The 23,306-nt window shown below is 46.9% G+C and overlaps 1 protein-coding gene across 1 annotated transcript; it reads left to right on the top strand.

The window, feature by feature from the left end:
• The first annotated feature begins 9,721 nt into the window (after positions 1–9,721).
• Positions 9,722–10,525, top strand: LOC146036520 (RING finger protein 224-like). The gene has a single exon (XM_083160500.1). The coding sequence runs from the start codon at positions 9,853–9,855 to the stop codon at positions 10,375–10,377; it is 525 nt and encodes a 174-aa protein (XP_083016626.1). The 5' UTR covers positions 9,722–9,852; the 3' UTR covers positions 10,378–10,525.
• Positions 10,526–23,306: the final 12,781 nt, after the last annotated feature.

The following is a 23,306-nucleotide window of genomic DNA, read 5'->3' as shown; positions in this document are numbered from 1 at the left end:
AGTACTACGTATTGGGTGTTATAATGGGGGCGGGGGAGCTGCCTGTGGTGTCCTGGTATAATTATACAGGGGGAGCAGCCTGTGGTGTCCTGCCAGGACACCACAGGCTGCTCCCCCTGTATAATTACACCAGGACAGTCTTGGTATAATTATACAGGGGGAGCTGCCTGTGGTGTAAGGTATAATTATACAGGGGGAGCAGCCTGTGGTGTCCTGTCAGAACACCACAGGCTGCTCCCCCTGTATAATTACACCAGGACAGTCTTGGTATAATTATACAGGGGGAGTTGCCTGTGGTGTAAGGTATAATTATACAGGGGGAGCAGCCTGTGGTGTCCTGCCAGGACACCACAGGCTGCTCCCCCTGTATAATTACACCAGGACAGCCTTGGTATAATTATACAGAGGGAGCCGCCTGTGGTGTAATGTATAATTATACAGGGGGAGCAGCCTGTGGTGTCCTGCCAGGACACCACAGGCTGCTCCCCCTGTATAATTACACCAGGACAGTCTTGGTATAATTATACAGGGGGAGCTGTCTATGGTGTAAGGTATAATTACACAGGGGAGCAGCCTGTGGTGTCCTGCCAGGACACCACAGGCTGCTCCCCCTGTATACTTATACCAGGACAGTCTTGGTACAATTATACAGGGGGAGCTGCCTATGGTGTAAGGTATAATTATACAGGCGGAGCAGCCTGTGGTGTCCTGGTATAATTATACAGGGGGAGCAGCCTGTGGTGTCCTGCCAGGACACCATAGGCCTGTGGTGTAAGGTATAATTATACAAGGGGAGCAGCCTGTGGTGTCCTGCCAGGACTCCACAGGCTGCTCCCCCTGTATAATTACACCAGGACTGTCTTGGTATAATTATACAGGGGGAGTTGCCTGTGGTGTAAGGTATAATTATACAGGGGGAGCATCCTGTGGTGTCCTGCCAGGACACCACAGGCTGCTCCCCCTGTATAATTACACCAGGACAGCCTTGGTATAATTATACAGGGGGAGCTGCCTGTGGTGTAAGGTATAATTATACAGGGGAAGCATTATACAGGGGGAGCAGCCTGTGGTGTCCTGCCAGGACACCACAGGCTGCTTCCCCTGTATAATTATACCAGGACAGTCTTGGTATAATTATACAGGGGAGCTGCCTATGGTGTAAGGTATAATTACATAGGGGAGCAGCCTGTGGTGTCCTGCCAGGACACCACAGGCTGCTCCCCTTGTATAATTATACCAGGACAGTCTTGGTACAATTATACAGGGGGAGCTGCCTATGGTGTAAGGTATAATTATACAGGCGGAGCAGCCTGTGGTGTCCTGGTATAATTATACAGGGGGAGCAGCCTGTGGTGTCCTGCCAGGACACCATAGGCCTGTGGTGTAAGGTATAATTATACAGGGGGAGCAGCCTGTGGTGTCCTGCCAGGACACCACAGGCTGCTCCCCCTGTATAATTACACCAGGACAGTCTTGGTATAATTATACAGGGGGAGCTGCCTGTGGTGTAAGGCATAATTATACAGGGGAGCAGCCTGTGGTGTCCTGCCAGGACACCACAGGCTGCTCCCCTTGTATAATTACACCAGGACAGTCTTGGTATAATTATCCAGGGGGAGCTGCCTGTGGTGTAAGGTATAATTATACAGGCGGAGCAGCCTGTGGTGTCCTGGTATAGTTATACAGGGAGAGCAGCCTGTGGTATGATGTTCTTTTAATATAGGGGGTTCTTGTTATTGTGCGGGGGGAGCAGCCTGTGGTGTAACGTATAGTTATACAGGGGGAGCAGCTTGTGGTGTCCTGGTATAATTATACAGAGGGAGCAGCCTGTGGTGTCCTATTTGTTTATTTTAATACTGGGGGGCAGCCTGTGGTGTCCTGTTATTATACAGGGGAGCAGCCTGCGGTGTCCTGTTATTATACAGGGGAGCAGTCTACGGTGTCCTGTTATTATACAGGGGAGCAGTCTGTGGTGTCCTGTTATTATACAGGGGAGCAGTCTGTGGTGTCCTGTTATTATACAGGGGAGCAGTCTGTGGTGTCCTGTTATTATACAGGGGAGCAGTCTGTGGTGTCCTGTTATTATACAGGGGAGCAGTCTGTGGTGTCCTGTTATTATACAGGGGGAGCAGCCTGTTGTGTCCTTATCATGTCGTTATTATCTTTTTTTTCTTAATACATATTTTTTTACCGCATACCACCTCCCACTCTGCTTCCCCCCCCCCCTCCCTACCTGAATCCTCCGCCACCCCACATCCTATGCCACGCTGCGTCTCCCCTCTGTCACCCTGCGTTCCCCCTCCCATGTGCCTATTCTGCAGCCTGAGGGGCTGGGGACATAGCCAGCAGGTCCAGAGAGCCACTAGCCATGCCCCCACAGCTGTGAAAATTGGGCGTGGCCTTGTTGCAATAGGCCACGCCCCATATCACTAGGCCATGCCCCCAAAATTTTGAACAGGTGAATAAAGGCAATTAACTGGTTACATTAAGAACCCCTGGGATTTAAGAAGGGGGAACCTTAGTACTGAGGTCTTGATCAATTACCAACAAGGCCTATCTGTGTGGAGTCTGTATATTCTCCCGGTGTTTGCGTGGATTTCCTCACACAATCCAAAGCCATATGGTCAGATTATGGTGTGTGTGCGTCCACGTGTCAGGGAATATAGACTGTAAGCTCCAGGGACTGGCGTGACTAGCTAAATATGCTTTGTAAAGCGCTGTGTAATGTATGTGCGCTGTATAAATATTTGCTGTGCAACTAGTATGGTAACTCGGTTGTATGGTTCCGCTGGTCCTTACAGGGTTAGTTTTGAAACACACAAAAAAAGGGGATTTTGAGAACAATTCTCTTTTAAGTGAATGAAACATTAAACCATTTCTGAGTTCCTACCTTGAGGGGCTAAAGAAGTATTATTATAGAACGAAACTGGATAAGCGCAGAATATAACTCAAGAATTCTTCCTGCTTGCAGAATGACGTTTCCAGGATGCAGTACTTGGCCTGAATTCTCTAACAAATCCCAGGACTTGTAACTATGCTGATGAATTTTAGAATCTAATAAGCAATTTAGACTTCATCTCTATGGAATGGGAAAGTAGTCATTGGTATGCTCTCTGTATTGTATAGTGTGTCGGTCTCTGATGCTCTCTGTATTATATGGCGGTCTCTGTATTATATAGAGGTCACTGATAATTCTGTATTATATGGTGGTCACTGTGATGTTCTCTGTATTATATGGTGGTCACTGTGATGCTCTCTGTATTATATAATGGTGACATACACTGTGATGTTCTCTGTATTGTATTGTTCATTGATAATCTCTTTGTCATATGGAGGTCATTGTGATGTTCTTTATATTACCTATATGGTGGTCACTGGTCCTCACTGCATTATATGGTGGTCACTGTGATGCTCTCTGCATTATATGGGGGCCACTGTGATGCTCTCTGTATTATATGGTGGTCACTGTGATGCTCTTTGCATTATATGGGGGCCACTGTGATGCTCTCTGTATTATATGGTGGTCACTGTGATGCTCTCTGTATTATATAATGGTGACATACATTCTGTATTGTATAGCGGTCACTGATGCTCTCTGTATTATATGGTGGTCACCGATGTGCTCTGTATTATATGATAGTCACTGTGATGTTCTCTGTATTGTACAGAGGGCACTGATCATCTCTTTGTCATACGGAGGTCATTGTGATGTTTTTTATATTACCTATATGGTGTTACTGGTCCTCACTGTATTATATGTGATCACTGTGATGCTCTCTTTATTATATGGGGGCCACTGTGATGCTCTCTGTATTATATGGGGGCCACTGTGATGCTCTCTGTATTATATGATGGTCACTGTGATGCTAGCTGCTTTATATGGTAGTTATTGCAATGCTCTGTATTATATGGTGGTCACTGTGATGCTCTCTGTATTATATGGGGGCCACTGTGATGCTCTCTGTATTATATGGTGGTCACTGTGATGCTTGCTGCTTTATATGGTAGTTATTGCAATGCTCTGTATTATATGGTGGTCACTGATGCTTTCTGTATTATATGGTGGTCACTGTGATGCTCTCTGTATTATATGGTGGTCACTGTGATGCTCTCTGTATTATATGATGGTCACTGTGATTCTCTCTGTATAATATGGTGGTCACTGTGATGCTAGCTGCTTTATATGGTAGTTATTGCAATGCTCTGTATTATATGGTGGTCACTGTGATGCTTTCTGTATTATATGGTGGTCACTGTGATGCTCTCTGCATTATATGGTGGTCACTGTGATGCTAGCTGCTTTATATGGTAGTTATTGCAATGCTCTGTATTATATGGTGGTCACTGTGATGCTCGCTCTCTCTCTCTCTCTCTCTCTCTCTCTCTCTCTCTCTCTCTCTCTCTCTCTCTCTCTCATAATCTCATGAGAGGGTACTCAGTAAACTAGTTGTGGGTCCACTTGCTAAGGTGTCAACATTGACACCCGAAAACGTGAAATACTCACGTTGACCTTTTCATGTGTCGACAATTTGTACCACATGTGTCAATTTTTCCAGCATCAATCTTGTGCATTTATTATCGACCTACACCTTGTTGATCCTATGATCCTTACCTGTAGGGGACAGAGGTCCCATGTCACTTAAAGGAAAACGCATCTTCCACAACCCATATATATCTGTATAATATAGCTCTATTCAGTCATAGGGTCGACACGAGACTATGGGCCTTATTCTGGTCTGTGCGGATGGAGCCGAATATGCGGCCAGGACCGTGCGTCCTAAACCCCGCCTTTCGTACGGATCGCTAACTCCGTCCGAATGCGGTAAGAAGCTGTCCGAACGGACCGCAAGTGTATTTCTCATGAATACACCTCCTCCATCTCAGGGAACCTCCCCCATCATTCGATGGTCGCAGACCATCGAATGCAGGACTGAGTGGTCCACCAGCTCCCGCAACCTCAGACCACACGGGCATTTCTCTGTGCAAAAGCAGAGATCTGGGCGGGCAGCTGACATCCGGCGATGTCATATGTCCGCCCCCTACACGTGCGTCACGGCCGCATTACCATACGTACGCCCAGCGTTTTCATGGGAACGCCCATGAAACGCGGGGTGTAAACATTTGGTAATGAGCACAAACAGCCCTTCACGCCCCTCTCCACCCCCTGTTCGTAGTGTACACATTTCATGCGGAATTTGGACGTGCGTCCCGTTCGCACATGCGCAGAGACGCCTCTGCACATGCGCAGACACAAAACATCGGCGGACCAACCGCACGCGGACATTACCGCACCAACCAGAATAAGGGCCTATGTCGGCCTTGGCACGGGCATCTATCTGCGATATCGGGGGGTCATGCACTATAGTTTCTTTACTGTTACTTTAATAAACCTGCATATTCGTTTCTACCCGGTAGCCCTACGGTTTCCATACTAGAAACTCTATTTATTTGCCTGTACTCCCTGGTACAATGACGGCCTAGCGTTACCGGGTATCTCTCTCCCCGGCCTCATACTGTACATCTGCCCGTAGGGGAGAGAACAGTTAATAATGAGAGGCGGTGGTGTATATTGGGTTTCTGGAGTCTTTGTAAAAGGCCCGGCCCCTTGTAAACCAGTCTGTGAGTCCCTGCTGTGTGATACACTAGCTGACCAGTAACCTGAGCCTGATATAATTACACCAGTGATACACGTAGCAGCTCAGAGACTTCCTTACATAACAAAGACACTATGATACCCGCAACATCTTCTTCTCTCTGCTGAAACTTGGCCAGACTGCCACCTATAGATGTGTGGGGGCCCCCGGGGCCGGGTGAAGACCCCGCTGCCTTTTCATTTGGCCCCAAGTGTCGCTGTGATGAGAATTTGGAGCTAGGGGGCGTCAAAGGCTAATACGCGCCACTTCCATCGCCTGCTGGAGGTCATGAATTTCTTAAGAAGGTACCTGCACTGCAAGCTGGGAGGTCAACTCCACCTGCTGAAATATCTCCTCCCGGTGCCCGGAAAATTATAATTATAATATTTGTCTGCAGATTATATTGTTATAACAGGTGAGTAGTGAGGCCGGCAGCTAGACCTGTCCTGTTATAGAGTATTAGTAAGCAAATGCTTCGAAAGCTAGTCTACTACCTTGTGATTGCCTCTGTGTTTGTGCATGTGTGAGAGGGAAAGAGATGTAGTTTCACTCGCTGACATCAGATGGCAGTGTTTCAGAGACACACAGATACTAGCCATATATATAGATGATAATGAACAGTGACGTCATCAGCCCAGCCTGTAGTACAGGATCAGGAACCCAATGCTGACTAGATTATAAGGATATTATGTCCTGTATACGTATTTAGCCAAGATGCCAGCATCCGTCACGTAATTATACCGATTGGTGCTCACTTAGACGCCACCTTTGTTTGCACCGTGACAAATGCGCCAGCATTACTTCGGCCTCCTCGCTGGCTCCGCCCAGGATCGCCCGATATATTTCGGGACGCCTCTCCCAAAAGTGTTTTTTTGTAATGTGTTTGATGCATTAATTTCCTCCGGGAACTTGTGATCAATCTCCCTCTGTTTACCTCATGCAGGCATCAGAGTGGTGGCACAGTGGTTAGCATTACTGGAGTCATATCTGTGTGGAGTTTGTTTGTGCTATTGGTTTTGCACGGTGCTCTGGTTTCTGCCCCAGTCCAATTATTTACTGGAAAGTTAATTGGCTTATCTCAGTGTGTGTATGTGTGTATGTATGTATGTATGTATGTATGTATGTTTGTATGTATGTATGTATGTATGTTTGTGTGTGAGTGTGTATGTATGTATGTATGTGTGTATATATGTATGTATGTATTTATGTATGTATGTTTGTGTGTGTGTGTATGTATGTATGTATGTATGTTTGTGTGTGTGTATGTATGTGTGTGTGTGTATGTATGTATGTATGTGTGTGTATGTATGTATGTGCGTGTATGTATGTATGTATGTATGTGTATATGTGTATGTATGTGTGTGTGTATGTATGTGAGTGTATGTATGTATGTATGTATGTATGTGCGTGTATGTATGTATGGATGTATGTATGGATGTATGTGCATGTATGTATGTATGTGCATGTATGTATGTATGTGTATGTATGTGCATGCATGTATGTATGTATGTGTGTGTATGTATGTGCGTGTGTGTATGTATGTATGTGTATGTATGTATGGATGTATGCATGCATGCATGTGTGTGTATGTATGTATGTGTGTATGTATGTATGCATATGTATGTGTGTATGTATGTATGTGTATGTGTATGTATGTATGGATGTATGGATGTATGTATGTATGTATGTATGTATATGTATGGATGGATGTATGTGCGTGTATGTATGTGCGTGTATGTGTATGTATGTATGGATGTATGTATGTATGTGCGTGTATGTATGTGTATGGATGTATGTATGTGCGTGCGTGTATGTATGTATGTATGTGCGTGTATGTATGTATGTATGTATGTATGTATGCATATGGGTCACAGAAAATGTCTAGGTTGACAGTAAATAGGTTGACATCAAAAGATCGACCTGTACTAGGTAGACTTTACACTAAGTCACCATTGACAACAGGTCAACAGAAGCAAAAGGTCAACATGTCAGCGGTCGACACGTGAAAAGGTTTTTGGGAATCTTTTTTAAAACTGTTTGTACTTTTGCATACTTTACCATCCACAAACTGATACCAAAAACTAATGTCAACCTTTTAATGTGTCGGCCATTGCTAAGCTGACTATGATTTGCTTGTGTCGACCTTATGTCTATGTCCTTTTGGTTTTGACCTACACATTGTTGACCTTTTATGCGTCAACATTTGCCATTAACATGAACTTTTTCCGACGACCCCCCACATCCTGGGTGTGCCGCCTCCTCAGGGCATGTGGCCCCGTAGACTGCGACAGGCCAATCCCGAAGGGAATGGTTTGCATGTTTGGACTGGGTTGTGTTGCCCAGTGTGTGCTTTCTCTGGAGTATAGCAGAGGCCCCCCATGTCTCTGGGGCATTCTGGGAAAGTAGGTGACTTTGGTTACTTGACGCCGACTGTACATCACCAGTATTTCTGCATAGCAATGTTATAATGGGGCAATTACAGCTCGGACAGTGACCTTAGTGACACTGGGATTACAATGTAAGTGTTCCCTAGAGGCCATGCTTCAATTAAAAAGCTATTAGTGGCTTTGGGGCCACAGAGATGAACGTCACCTTGTCACATGCCCAAAGGTGAAGGAATTTGCAGGTGACCTGGGCTTGTTCTGTGTGTGATATTGCTTCTCCGGCAGATTCGCCACAGAATACAAGGTGCATCATTTCTTTTTTTTTGCAGACTGCCATCATTAGAGAGTAACTATGGAGAGTGCGGAAAGGATTCGTTAGCTGGCAGCGTATCGGGTGCAGAATACTGAGGTTTATCAATGCACAGAAACAAAATAACTCTCACAAATCTAACCCTCTCTATACATGTTACATCTGCCCCACCTGCAGTGCACATGGTTTTGCCCATTTTGAGAACTGCGATCAGATCTGAATAAGGGCCGTTGTGCGTGCACACTAGACAATATTTTGGTTTTGTCATTTCGACCTGCCGGAATTGTCAATACCGTTTGAAATGTTGCCAATTGTGTACTCAGCTTTAGGGGCCCATTTATCATTGATTTACATTGCGATTTGGGCATGTGATCCTAACAACAGGATGTATCATCCCCCGCTCGCAGGGACAGGTCTCCGAAAGGAGCCCGTCCCTACAATGTGCTGAGCCAGAAGCCGGAGGCTTTGCACATGTGCGGTTAGCGCTGATTCCCCTGACCCTGCCGGGAGCCTCCCGAAGATCGGGTCCTTCTCCCGGCCCCCCGGGAAGGTGGGCAAGTCTCCCGCTTTCTGGTGATAGCCCCCGCTCCCCCCTTGCCCGCTGGTTTAATTACCGAAAAATGTCGGCTCCGCAGTGAGCAGACGGGGCTTAAATGACGTGATCGCGACATTTAAGAGCGCCGGCACCCTGCCTCCCCCTACCCCCCCCAATTACTATTACTTACCAGCGGTGGCGGCGGCACAACATCTCCCAGGCTTTCCTCCTGCCCGGCGCAGTCACCAATCATCGCTGCGCTGTACACACAGATGAGAAAACTGAGCAGCTTTCACATGGAAGTCACCCAGTGTGTATGGATTTTAAGTTACTTGCATTGTTATCTTTGTGCTATATTTCCCCCTACTGGCACATTTTGTAAGTACACTTTATTTTCAAGGAACCCTTCTCCCAACACCTTATATTTAAGACACTACTTAAACCAGGATTGCCGACTTGCATAAAATCCTCTCCGGGAGAAGCCCGCGATCGGGGGGCTCAGTGGGGGTACCCCTGATTCCGGGAGGGTTGCCCACCCTTCCGGGGGCCGGGAGGGGGGACCCGATTTTCGGGAGACTCCCGCAAATTCCGGGAGGGTCGGCAACCCTGACTTAAACACTCTTCAGAATTGATGGATCACCTTGATGGCGTGATATCATCTGCAGTGGAACCATCGGTGGTGTCCAGGTTTCATGGGAGTATCGGTGTACCTTAAAGGAAAAAAATATATTTTCAGTTGTTTCTTTATCATCGATGGTGGGAAACCATGTGGTTCTTCCCTATCGATGATAAAAGTATTCAACATCGATATCAATGGCCATACCTAATTTGGTGGCATTCCACCTATTAGCTAGAGCCACAGACAGCTCTGAAGAGTGGGACACATGGAATACTGGGTATATATATACTGTATGTATGTATGTATGTATGTATGTATGTATGTATGTATGTAGGTATGTATAACTGGATCTCTCGTCCTCTCTTATCAGGATGAGCACGTTCCCCAGTAACAACAACCCCGAGTGCATAGACAAGTCAGATCCCGGAGCCCACGGAAACCTTCCATCTGAGGAGGAGGAGGTGAAGAGAAGCAGTCGAAAGATTGACTGCATCATCTGCTTCTCCAACTACAACCTATCCAACCGTCTCCCCCGGCGGCTGTACTGCGGCCACACCTTCTGCCAGACCTGCATCAGGAGACTGGACTCAGTGGCCAATGAGCAGCGATGGATCCCTTGTCCGCAGTGCCGGCAGAACACCCCAACGCCGCGAGGAGGCGTGGCCATGCTGGACCTGGACCTGACGGCTTTTCTAGCGGTGAAGTCAGAGAAGGAGAGCCCCCGCGTGGCCAGCAAAACTCTGCAGACGGACTCTGAGCTAAAAGTGTTCTCCAAAAACGTCCCGGTGAGCCGGCAGCCCACTGGAAGCTGCCCGGGGTCCGTCTCCGAGCCCCAATTCCCAAGACGGATCTGCTGCAAAAACTGGTTCTGTTGCCCTTGTTGCACCTGTGTGTGAGCAGCGGGAAACTGGAGCAAAATGGGCACTATCCCATTATAGTGGACCGGATTCTGGGTTATAAGGGTTCTACAGTAACTATGAGAACATCACACTCACACAGACACACACACACACACACACACACACAAACCAGCTAACACACACACAACTTAACGGGATGCGGTCATTTGGTCTACTGCATTATGGTCGACAGTCATTAGGTCGAATCCATTAGGTCGACATGCTAAAAGGTCGATATGACTCTAGGTCGACATGGGAAAAGGTCGACATGATTCTAGTTCGAAAGGTCATTAGTTCGACAGGTCATTAGTTCGACAAGGTCATTAGTTCGACATTGTCTATGTCGACATTCACAAGGTCGACATGGAGTTTTTCACTGTTTTTTGAGCCAACATGTGCCGACAGGCGGTATTTCATGCCCTACCATCCACTAGGGCGTGGTGGGAGAATAAAATAGTGTGCCGAGCGTAGCGAGGCACCGTGCCCGACGCATAGCGAGCGCAGCGAGCGATGCGAGGGGATGCAGTGCACTTTAAACTGTGTCCATGTCGACTGTGTTGACATTCAAGTAAAAAAACAGTGAAAAACCCCATGTCGACCTTGTGAATGTCGACATAGACAATGTCGAACTAATGACCTTGTCGAACTAATGACCTGTCGAACTAATGACCTTTCGACCTAGAATCATGTCGACCTTTTCCCATGTCGACCTATAATCATGTCGACCTTTTAGCATGTCGACCTAATGGATTCGACCTAATGACTTTCGACCATAATGCAATAGACCAAATGATCCCAACCCAAATTAACATAGTAGACTAATTCTATATGTGGACGGAAATGGCTACAGTGTCTAAGTTGACAGTCAATAAGTCGACACAAAAAAATGGTCGACATGCACAAGGTCAAAATTGACAAAAAGTTGACATGCACAAGGTCGACAGTAACAAAAAGATGACACAAACAAAAAAGGTTGACATGGAAATTGCCATGTCGACTTTTATTGCGTGTCAATACTTTGTTAATGTCATCCTTGTGCATGTCGACCGTTTGTAAATGTTGACCAAGTGCATGTTAAACTTTTGGTGTCGACGTTTTGGCTGTCGACGTAGACACTGTTGACTTGTGATCCGGCTACCGTCATTCCTATACTAAACGCTTTAGTTATTTGTATTGTACTTAAATAAAATGTATAATCTGTAGCGTCTGATGTTATAGTAATAATAATAATTGTATTTATATAGCGTTATTTCTCCAATAGGACTCAAGGCGCTTAACAGATAGAATGAATGTAATACAGTACAGGAACAATGAAGTACAGAAAAGCTTTTCATAATCAATACTTAAGGGAATGAAGGAAATGCTTGAGCAAACAGGAAAGTCTTGAGTCTGTTTTTGAAGGATTCTTGAGTGGGGGCCTCTCGAACTGTGCGGGGAAGTGAGTTCCATAAAGTCAGAGCTGAATGGCTAAAAGCTTATATGAATTACGGGAGGTCCTAGGTACTGATAAAAGTCCTTCATCTACAGACCGCAGTGATCGGGTGGGACAGTATGGAATCAGAAGCTGCTTCAGGTACCTTGGGCCTTGGTCATGAAGGGCTTGGAAACTCAGTAAGTTGATCTTGAAAATTATTTGCCAGTTTATGGGCAGCCAGTGAAGGGAGTAGAGAATGGGAGTTATGTGGCTAGAACAGGGCTTGTTAGTTAACAGCCTGGCAGCTGTGTTTTGTACCAGCTGTAATCGGTGCCAGTCTTTTGCTGGGAGACCCAGGTAGAGGGCATTGCAGGAGTAATCCAAACGAGATGATACAAATGCATGTATGACTTTTGGCAGATCCTCAGAGGGGATTAATGCCCGGTACACACCAGGACGACCCGCTCGCGATGTGCACCGTGAGAGGGTTCCGATCCGATCGCGACCCGCACCCTGGCGTATGGTCGTTTTCAGATCCTACATGCTGCAGGTAGGATCTGAATAACGACCGACCAGCGGGACCGCGCATCGGAGCGGGATCGGTCCAGAACAGGCAAAAAAGGGCCCAATCTATTTACAATCTACATCCAATCGGTCGGGATTGGATCTAGATTGATGGGATTGGGCCCTTGTCATACTGGTGTGTACCCTGCATAAGTGTTTGATTCTGGTTATGTTCCTCAGATGGAAGAATGAGGATTTGTTGCGGCTGATATCTGATGTTTAAGTGTCCAGCCACCATCCAGGACAACACCAAGATTCCGCACGTGATCAGAGTTTTGTAATTCTGTACCCCCAGGTGTCATTCCAGTTGGGCGGCTATGCTCCAGTCCTGTCCTTTGTTGTTGAGGCCTCTCTGTGACCTGGCAGTGAGAAATGATTTGAACCAGCTTAGTACTGTACCATCCAATCCACAGACATTTTTTAGGTGCTCAATCAGAAGCCCATGGTGCCATATCTCCCAACTTTCAATTAGGTGGTGGAGGGACACTCAGAAATGTCGGGGTGTGGCCTATTGAAAGAGGGCGTGGCCTATATATGGGACTCTCCCACGAGACTACGTCCCGTTTTCATCGCTGTGGGTGCATGCCCATCAGCTCCGTGAGCTGCTGGCTATGCCTCCAGCCCCCCGGCTGCAGGAATAGATGGTGTGCGCATGCGTACAGCGTCTATTCAGGGTGACGGAGGGACTTCCAATCTTGCTATCAGAAGATTGTTTAGCACATATACCAGGGCTGTTTCAGTGCTATGTCCTCTCCTGAATCCTGATTGGGATGGATCATACATATAATGAGTTATCAGGCCATCGGCCTGGATACCGGTCTGTAGTTGGTCATGCAGTCGGGATCTAAATTAGGTTTTTTTAAGAGGAGGCCTAACAATTTCTTCCTTTAGGGGGGTGAGGAAAAATTCCTGTCTGCATTGGACAATTTTTGCAAAGACGGGGCCAATTATATCCGTACACCATACTTGCCTACCCTCCCAGAATACGCAGGAGGGTCCCGCAAATCGGGTCCCCCTCCCGGCCCCCCAGGAAGGTGGGCAAGTCTCCCGCATTATCGCCATAGCCTCTGCTCCCCCTCTCCCCGCGGTCTAAAACGATGAATTTCGCGGGTCCGGGGGGAGGGGTGGGGCTAAAATGACACAATTTGCATCATTTTAGCCCCTTCCCCCATCCACGGACCCGCAAATTGATGCCAGTAGCGCACGCAGGGGGGGTTTCTGGGTATCCAGAAACCCCCCCAGGAGTCTAAGGGCCCTAGGCTGAAAGCTGAGGGTCCCCTCTTTCCATGAGTACAAGAATTTTAAAAATCGGCCCTTGGGAACCGGAGATATCTGACTTCAAAGCAGTGGTCCCCATCCAAGCCTGTTAATTGCTCTTCCAAGTCAGATATTTCAGGTTCTGTCTGACTCAGAGTTTCTCTGAGGGTATATTCCAAAAGCTGGGACTCTCCCCCATTGGTGGACACTAGTAGCTTGTCTCTACTGTTCCCAGAACCAGAGATATCAGCCTTCCAGCAGCTGGTTACTGCTCCAGCTCCACACAGTTGGTATGTACTGTAGTTTTATATACTTGTTGGCAGATTGCTCTGTCTCCTGAACTCTGATCCCCTAGTCCCCAATACCATTTGGTAGGTGGGATTCTCTAGTTTTTAAATCCATTAAAATCTAATAAATGTATTTCTGGGAACTGGAGATATCTGCAGTCAAGCAAGCTGTCCTCCCACCAGAAAATTATGAATAATAAGCCCACTCCACTACACACCCCTCCTCTGCATATTAAACATCCACTACCACCCTGGAAGTTATGTATCAGGGCCCCTTCATTCAGCCCAGTGCCCCCTTCTCCCACCATCTGTGCAGTAAAGGGGTAATTAGTGGAAATTACTGATCCAGGCCCTACATGCTGAGTGGTTGATATAATACCCCTACCACCCGGGGGACATCAAAGCTTCCCCCCCCCCCCTACCGCTGGAGGATCAGTAGTGGCCCCAATACATTGCTATGCCCAGGGGTCTACACTGCTGTTGATGCCCCTGTATGTATGTATATATATATATATATATTGGTCTATCTATAATACTTTAACTGACCCGACATATACTGCGTCACCTAAGTGTCCATCTCCGTGCTTTGCTCCGCCCCTCTGGAAACCCCCTTCTGAAAATCCTGCGTTTGCCACTGCTGCTTTCATGGGGGCGGGGCTTGGTGACACCAGCCGCGCCCGCCCCCAAAACGAAGCCTCATCCCGCCCCTCCCTTTCACCCCTCTCCGGGCTTCTCCCGGAGAGGAGTTTAAAAAAGTCTGCAGGTATGCCGTACACCCTATTAGGAAATTGGTTAGGGCACGCACCACATCACAGGAAGTGAGACACAAAATCCAGACAATTTCAGCAATGTCCTTTACATCCATTGGGTCAGAGCTGGTCCCTGAGGATAGGTGGCTTACATTGTCAGGCTTGAAAGTTTGGCATTCATCTGAGCATACCTCCCAACTTTGATATTCCCTGAATAGGGAAACAGGCGCCTGCCCAAAAATTAGGGGACATGGCTATCCAGAAAGTGGCGTGACCTATACTTGCGTCTTCCCGTGAGACCACACCCCCATTTTGACGCTGTGGGGGCAGGAATAGATGCTGTGCTGCTGGAATATATGCCCCCTGGCTGCGGGAATAGATGCTGTGCGCATGCGCACATCGTTTATTCACCGCTGCTCAGCAGCTGGCGGGGGGGGGGGACTCCCAACAGCCCCACCCCTCTGACGCGGGACACCACTGGCTGTGGGAGGGACGCGGGAATGTCCCTGAAAACCGGGACGTTCCCGCGTTAATTGGGACTGTTGGGAGGTATGCACAGGGCTGTCCGAAGGCCTGATTCAGACATAATTGCAGGCCGGGCGATTATTGGTAGACTGTGCATGTGTACTGATCGTAGCAACCATTAAATGCTGGGCGTTCTCCCACCTCGGGGTTCGTACAACGGCCCTGCACAAGTGCAAATACGCGCATGCACAGAACCGCACATCGGTCCGCAGCGCGAGGGACCAATCAGTAATGAATCAACCCCATACTGGGAAACCATTCCATGGTGAGCGGCTTGCAAATAGATTTGCAGCCTATCGCAGGGCTGCAATACTTTTACTCTGGTGGGGCGGCGTACACCTGATTGCAGGGCTACAAAAATTACCAGCCTAGCGATCAGGTCTGAATCAGGCCCAGAGGACAGAATTGTCTACAAAGAGCCATGGAAGTGCAGGTAGACCACCGGTAATCCAGCACTATCGGTTCCAGCACCGGATTACCCTTTTTACTGGCGTCCGTGATTGCATCCATGAAGTGGAGCCATTTGTGGCTTTATGCTCAAGCTCCCATCGTCTGTTCGGCCAACATACATACTGTGCATCCTTATACCTATGCATCACCCGCCCCATACCTTCCCATATAGGATAGCAGTGGTCCATATTGCAGCATTTATATATATGGCGCCACAAGGTCTCTGCAGCGCCCCAACAATGTAAATGAATGAGAAGACGGTGTCTTTCATCCCTTGTTCACCACAAACCAACAAGGAGCAGAATGTTATATGTAAGGCAGCGGTATCATTTATTTCAGGAGCACTGTAATGTATCAGAATCTGATCTGCTCATTGTAATGTAACATAATAATAATAACAAAATGTGCACTGTAATGTAGCACAATATGTACAGGGGACACTGTACTGTGAGACAATATGAACTGGGGCACTGTAATGTGGTATAATATGAAATGGGGATACTGTAATGTGGCACAATATGAACTGGGGCACTGAAATGTGGTATAATAGGAAATGGGGATACTGTAATGTGGCACAATATGAACTGGGGCACTGTAATGTAGCTCAATACGTACAGGGGCGCTGTACTGTGAGACAATATGGACTGGGGCACTGTAATGTGGTATAATATGAAATGGGGATACTGTAATGTAGCACAAAATGAAGTGGAGCACTGTAATGTAGCATAATAAGTACAGGGGACACTGTATTGTGAGACAATATGAACTGGGGCACTGTAATGTGGTATAATATGAAATAGGGATACTGTAATGTGGCACAATATGAACTGGGGCACTGTAATGTAGCACAATATGTACAGGGGACACTGTATTGTGAGACAATATGAACTGGGGATACTGTGATGTGGTATAATATGAAATGGGGATACTGTAATGTGGCACAATATGAACTGGGGCACTGAAATGTGGTATAATAGGAAATGGGGATACTGTAATGTGGCACAATATGAACTGGGGCACTGTAATGTAGCACAATAAGTACAGGGGACACTGTATTGTGAGACAATAGGAACTGGGGCACTGTAATGTGGTATAATATGAAATGGGGATACTGTAATGTGGCACAATATGAACTGGGGCACTGTAAGTTAGCACAATATGTACAGGGGCGCTGTACTGTGAGACAATATGGACTGGGGCACTGTAATGTGGTATAATATGAAATGGGGATACTGTAATGTAGCACAAAATGAAGTGGAGCACTGTAATGTAGCATAATAAGTACAGGGGACACTGTATTGTGAGACAATATGAACTGGGGCACTGTAATGTGGTATAATATGAAATGGGGATACTGTAATGTGGCACAATATGAACTGGGGCACTGTAATGTGGTATAATATGAAATGGGGACACTGTATTGTGAGACAATATGAACTGGGGCACTGTAATGTAGCACAATATGTACAGGGGACACTGTATTGTGAGACAATATGAACTGGGGATACTGTGATGTAGTATAATATGAACTAGGGCACTGTAATGTGGTATGATATGAAATAGGGACACTGTATGTTATGAATTTGGGATATGATGTGGCATAATGTGTATTGGCTGCACTACAATGTGACAGAGTATAAACTAGGGAACTACAGTATGTGGTTTATAATTTTTCAGCCTGACTGAAAGCAGTTATTATATACAAACACTTGGAGGAACACGTGAAACGATTGTTGGCTACGACTGTACAACCTCTTGTATTCTACTCGGGAATGTTTCTAGCTATGCCCACTGCAATAGTAATGTATGAACAAGTTGGTTCAAAAAAAAAATCATGAAAAACCCATGCTTTTTACATGTCCACCTTTTGTCAATGCTGACCTAATGAATGTTGACTTTATTTCCATGCGTCGATCTATAAATGCTACTACGCTAATCTGTTTCAGTTGTCAAGATTTGGTGTATATATAGGATAACAGCAACACTAATGGCCAGTAGAGGGCGCTAGAGGATCACAGTTGGTATATTCCAATTTCAGCACCAACTAGGAAAAGTTGAACTTTTCACTTGTGCTGCACTTGACCTGAATGTCACATATTGCTTTAGTTTTATGACATCATCATTTTTTTTTCTTTCTATGTATTTCACAGTCACATATACCTAATGGGGGACTGATGCACTGGTGGACCTAAAGGTGCCCATACACGTTACAATTATTGTATACAATAACGCATCTCATCGCATCTCGGTTTTGCGATGAGATGAGATCTAGTACAAAAAGTATGTGCTGCACATTTGATATAGCAGCCAATAACACAGCTACAAGTTGCTCAGAACACGCTGCCATACCACAGACAAAGCAACGAACCTTACAGAGAGGGGGCTGCCAGCTGTCACCAATCTGCCAGGAAGGGCTACAAGATTGGGGATCTGGTCACTAGGTCGTCATACATTGGGTCGACCACTGAAAGCCGACAGGTTGACATGGCTAAGATCTTTAGGGTTGGAAGGTCGACGCAAGCATTAGGTCGACAATTGCACGCAAGTTTATCATTTAACATTGATTGTCGACAATGACTCACAATCAGTGTAACATGTACGCTAGTGTCGCTCGCCATGTCTCACTTTACCGTTCCCATTTGTAATGATGCTAAAGTATAAAAAAACGTGGGATTGGAATGGTCGGCATAGGGAAAGATCAACATGAGTTTTTCATGATTTTTTTCTTAATGTTTTGGACTTTTTCATGGTTTTCGATCCAAGTGGATTACAACAAGAAACTGTAAAGTTTGCCGAGCAGTAGCGGCGTGAGCCATACGAGGGTATGCGTAACACTAATTTGGGGGGGGGGGGGGGGGGGGTTGGGCATGTCGATTATGTAGATTGTGTGTTTGACTCAATGCCCCCAAATTTTGTCACCTTAGGCAGCTGCCTCATCCTCCCCCACTGGAAAACAGAGCGGCACAGAGCGCCCCCATCCCATTCCACACCGCACTTACACTGGAGGTAAGAGTGGAAACTCAGCCACTGTTTCCAGAGGTAGAAATGTTTTCCCTCCAGGTAGAAAGCTCCACAGTTGGGGACGGGGGAGTTTTGCATTATTATCGGTGATACCTTTCAGTCATCGGAAAGAGTTGTAACATACTGGAAAGAAAAGTAACCTGAAGCCTGAGGGAGAGATTTACTAAAGCTTGGAAATTAAAAGGGGTTCTGTTGCCCATAGCAACCAATCAGATTCGAGCACTTTCCAGGGTGAAATCTAAACATGTTAGCCAATATCTGACTGGTTGCTATGGAACCCCCCCCCCCCCTATATTTGCGCCTGAAATGGGTTTCCGTGGCACCCTGAAGGTTCAGATCTGCAGAGAACAAGTCCTGTCTTATGTTCTACATACCCGTCTCTCCTGCCCATCACGGGCAACTACTGGGGTACCTTATGCAGCACCCAACCCCACTACCACATCCAGCCAGTCCACATCCCTCCTGTCCCTGGGTCTACCTTGGTAGTTTATCTCTCTCCAATGTTTGATACATGTCCCCCACTGACTAACAAGTGATGGAGTCAGCGCATGGCCCCAGGGGAGGGCAAGTTTCGGAAAGGAACCCACACGGGCACGGCAGAAGACCAGGGGCGACGACGGATCTGGGCGGAGATGATACTGAGTATGCATAGAGTTAGGCTGACATGGCTGTGACTTTGGACGTTAGGAGCAGGTAATGTTTATTTTGACTTGCTAAGAGACCATCCATCGCTCATTGTGTCTGTGGAGAGGATCCTTGTCCATCTGACAGCCCTGTAAATGTTATTACTCATGCCCTGTATATATATAACTAAGTGCTGGGTGTGGCACTCTCAGAGACAAGACAACGTATGAGTAAAAGTGTTTGAAAGCTTGTTTGATCTTTTAAATTCAGAACAATTACCCCAAATATATGGTCCCATAGCAGCTACACCAGCTGCACCCACTGTAGTTACACCCTTGACGACTGTGGGAACCCCTGACAGCAGAGAGAGAGAGACAGCAGCATATTATCACACCCAGGGTCTTTTTATCTGTACTGGTGTGCACTCATCCAGAGCATGCTGCTCCTGCTGCTGCTGCTAGTGAGTGAGTACAAACTGCAGACAGTCCAGTGTTCACAATAAAATAATATTTAATACACCGAAAACATACTTTTATGCTTAGGGATGAATTCCCACAAGGTCAAATTGCATTTGGAGTTTATTGCATAGACATCACATTAATCATGTACTGTGTTGAGTGAGAAGGAATGACATATCACAGCCAATAAATAGCTGCAAACAAGAATCCCCATATTGCAGGCAGCAATGTTATTATATCCGTACTTGCAAAACTTCTCATAGTATATTGTTACAAGCATTTAAGCATAGAAACGCCCATGGTTTAAAGCGGTCCTTGTGGGCATGGGTCATTTGGTCGACATTCATTGTGTCAACCACTGAAGGGCGACAGGCCGGTTAAAAAAATAATCATGAAAAAAACTCCTGTCGACCTAGTCATGTGTTTAGCTTTTTCATGTCGACATTTTGACCCTGCAAACCTATTGCATGTCAACCTATTGGGGTAGACCTTTGGCCTATCTATCTAATAATCCACCCTCTCCCCCCGGCCTGTTGTTGTCTCAGGTTCTCAGGAGCGAGCGCCGGCCGCCGGCCCAGTTCTGTGTGTTAGGGAGGTGAAGCCTATATTTAGCATTACGCCCATTAGTATAGACTGACTGTCTCCTGTGACCGGTCACATGAGTAATCCCCCAAACACAGCACCTGGGTGAGGGGCGAGCAGGAATCCCCTTGGTTGGGGCAGACGTAGACACTGAATGTGGGTATTGTGCGTAAGCTCCGTGCGGACACTTAGCGGCGAGTCGCTGTGGTCACGGTCACCGGCGTCTCTGACACGGTATCCCCACACTTCAAGGCTGCTGTGTTGTTTTGTTGTTCTTGTGTATACCGGGAGATCCCTGCAGTGTGTCATCTATAAGGTCAGGGGCTTATGTGCAACGGACAGGAATGCACAATGCACACAATGCAAACCACAATGTGTGTTATTGGGACCGAGGCAGAGGAGGCGGGAAATGGTCGGAATTACTCACAGAATAACAGAAGGGACCGGGACTATGTAAAAACCGGACCGGGGGGTGTACTGTCCAGGGGTGTCTTGTCTGGGGGGGTCCCTGTGATAGCTATCATCAGGGACATGGGAGAGGGGAGATTACAGCCTCCCCGGGTGGTCCGGACCGTCCGGTTTTTGCTACATGCCCGGACCATACAGGGAGGCTTTATTCTACCCCCCCTCCTCTACCTGGTGACAGGTGTGAGAGGCAGCCCCCCCGGGCAGGACACCCCCCGGACCTGAGGCTACAAAATGCAGAGTTTGATGTCCGGTCCGGCGGTTTTGTGTTGGTCCGGTTTTCACCCATACCCGAAGAGACCACAGAAGTAGAGCGCGTCTGCCCATCGGCCGAGCTGTAGGCGTCCTGAGATGTGCCCGTTTCACGTCGACTGCATATGCCTTTGGTTTACCCCAATTCATTGCTATTAGTGTATAATTTCCCCTGTTCTGTAACGACGGGGTGGGGTAGTGCATTTCTCATCTGAGACTGCACCAGGAACGTTGAACCCGCCCCCTCAGTGATGCAGATATGCCCCTTACTGCCCCTTTAAATTTTGGGATTAAACATGTCAGGACTATTAAACAGATAATAAAACAGCCCCACGTACTGATGTACCACCCACTCGCCTACTCAATGGAGTATAGAAGACCTGCGTAATGAGCCAAAGATGCGTAATATAGAAAATCTCATTACATGGACAGTTATGTGGGGGTCTGTGGCCACTCCCCATCACATATGGAACCAGGGGCAGCTTTTCCAAATGCAAGTGTTAATTTTATGCCCTATGCTAGTGCCCTAGTTAATGCTGTGCTCCATGCTAGTTCTCTATTACAGATTTTGACACACAGTGCCCCCCGTTCACATTATGCCACACTGTGCCCCCAATTCATATTATGCCACTATGTTCCCTCCATTCATATTACGCCACACTGTGCCCCTAGTTCATATTATTTTGCACTGTGCCCCCAGTTCATATTATGCCACACTGTGCTCCCAGCTCACATTATGCCACACTGTGCCCCCAATTGATATTATGCCACAAAGTTCCCTCCATTCATATTACGACACACTGTGCCCCCAGTTCATATTATTTTGCACTGTGCCTTCAGTTCATATTATGGCAAACTGTGTACCCAGGTTCATATTATGCCACACTGTGTCCCCAGTTCACATTATGCCACACTGTGCCCCCAATTCATATTATGCCACAAAGTTCCCTCCATTCATATTACGACACACTGTGCCCCCCGTTCATATTATGTTGCACTGTGCCTTCAGTTCATATTATGGCAAACTGTGTCCCCAGTTTACATTATGCCACACTTTGCCCCCAGTTCATATATAAACTTTCTATCGGCATACCCGTGTTGTGTAACCGTGTAGTTTCAGATCACTTAATCGACACATTAATAACTAACTCAACATCCTAGAAATAAACACACGGACAACTGAAATGCCTTTTAAAATTGGTCAACCAATAAATTTATTTAAATGACTCAACTACGTCATGGTGGCAACAAGAAAGAACGGCCAGTCCCGCAGTGACATCACCCTTTATCACAGCCACTCATGTCCGCGACATGGTGAGCTCCTTACGGTTGGCCACGCCAACCCCAATCAAGGTATCCAGCTCTCCACCCAATGCAGCGCACAGAAGCCGGCCAGAAAGCCAAACTCCGAATGCGATGCATTAGCTAAAGAGCGCACCCTACTCCTGCCTTGTAACGTCCACTGCAACTGCCGTTCTTTCCCGCCCCAAATGAGGTTGACAAACCCAACCGGCAAAGAAAAGAAAAAAGTGAGGTTGGGACAAAAACGTGACTTAGGGAAGGGAGGGTGGGCAAAAACCTGCTGAGGAAGAGGTAGATTATCTTTCAGCTATGCCCTAAGATGTCCTCCTAGCTCCTCCCCTTAATCTACCCACCTTCCTTTGCTCCTATTCTGCCTAGCAACACCTATTAACCCTTAACTTCCTGCCTGTAACTACACCTACACTTACTGCTGCCTAGAAGTTTATGGTCCTTCCTGCAACTTTGCACTCACTCCTCTTAAACTTTCTATCGGCATACCCGTGTTGTGTAACCGTGTAGTTTCAGATCACTTAATCGACACATTAATAACTAACTCAACATCCTAGAAATAAACACACGGACAACTGAAATGCCTTTTAAAATTGGTCAACCAATAAATTTATTTAAATGACTCAACTACGTCATGGTGGCAACAAGAAAGAACGGCCAGTCCCGCAGTGACATCACCCTTTATCACAGCCACTCATGTCCGCGACATGGTGAGCTCCTTACGGTTGGCCACGCCAACCCCAATCAAGGTATCCAGCTCTCCACCCAATGCAGCGCACAGAAGCCGGCCAGAAAGCCAAACTCCGAATGCGATGCATTAGCTAAAGAGCGCACCCTACTCCTGCCTTGTAACGTCCACTGCAACTGCCGTTCTTTCCCGCCAACACGACGGCCCTGCCGTTGCCGCCACCATAGACCCTACTCACTCCCTACCACTAGGCTGTTAAGCACCCTAACAATGCTTTCC

Source organism: Crinia signifera, chromosome 9 (assembly GCF_055691185.1).
Source record: "Crinia signifera chromosome 9, ASM5569118v1, whole genome shotgun sequence".
Classification (NCBI taxonomy): Eukaryota; Metazoa; Chordata; class Amphibia; order Anura; family Myobatrachidae; genus Crinia; species Crinia signifera.
This window is presented reverse-complemented; position numbering and strand designations above follow the sequence as displayed.

Excerpts from the sequence above, each read along its gene's own strand:
- LOC146036520 (XM_083160500.1), top strand. The coding sequence starts at position 9,853 with ATGAGCACGTTCCCCAGTAACAACAACCCCGAGTGCATAGACAAGTCA.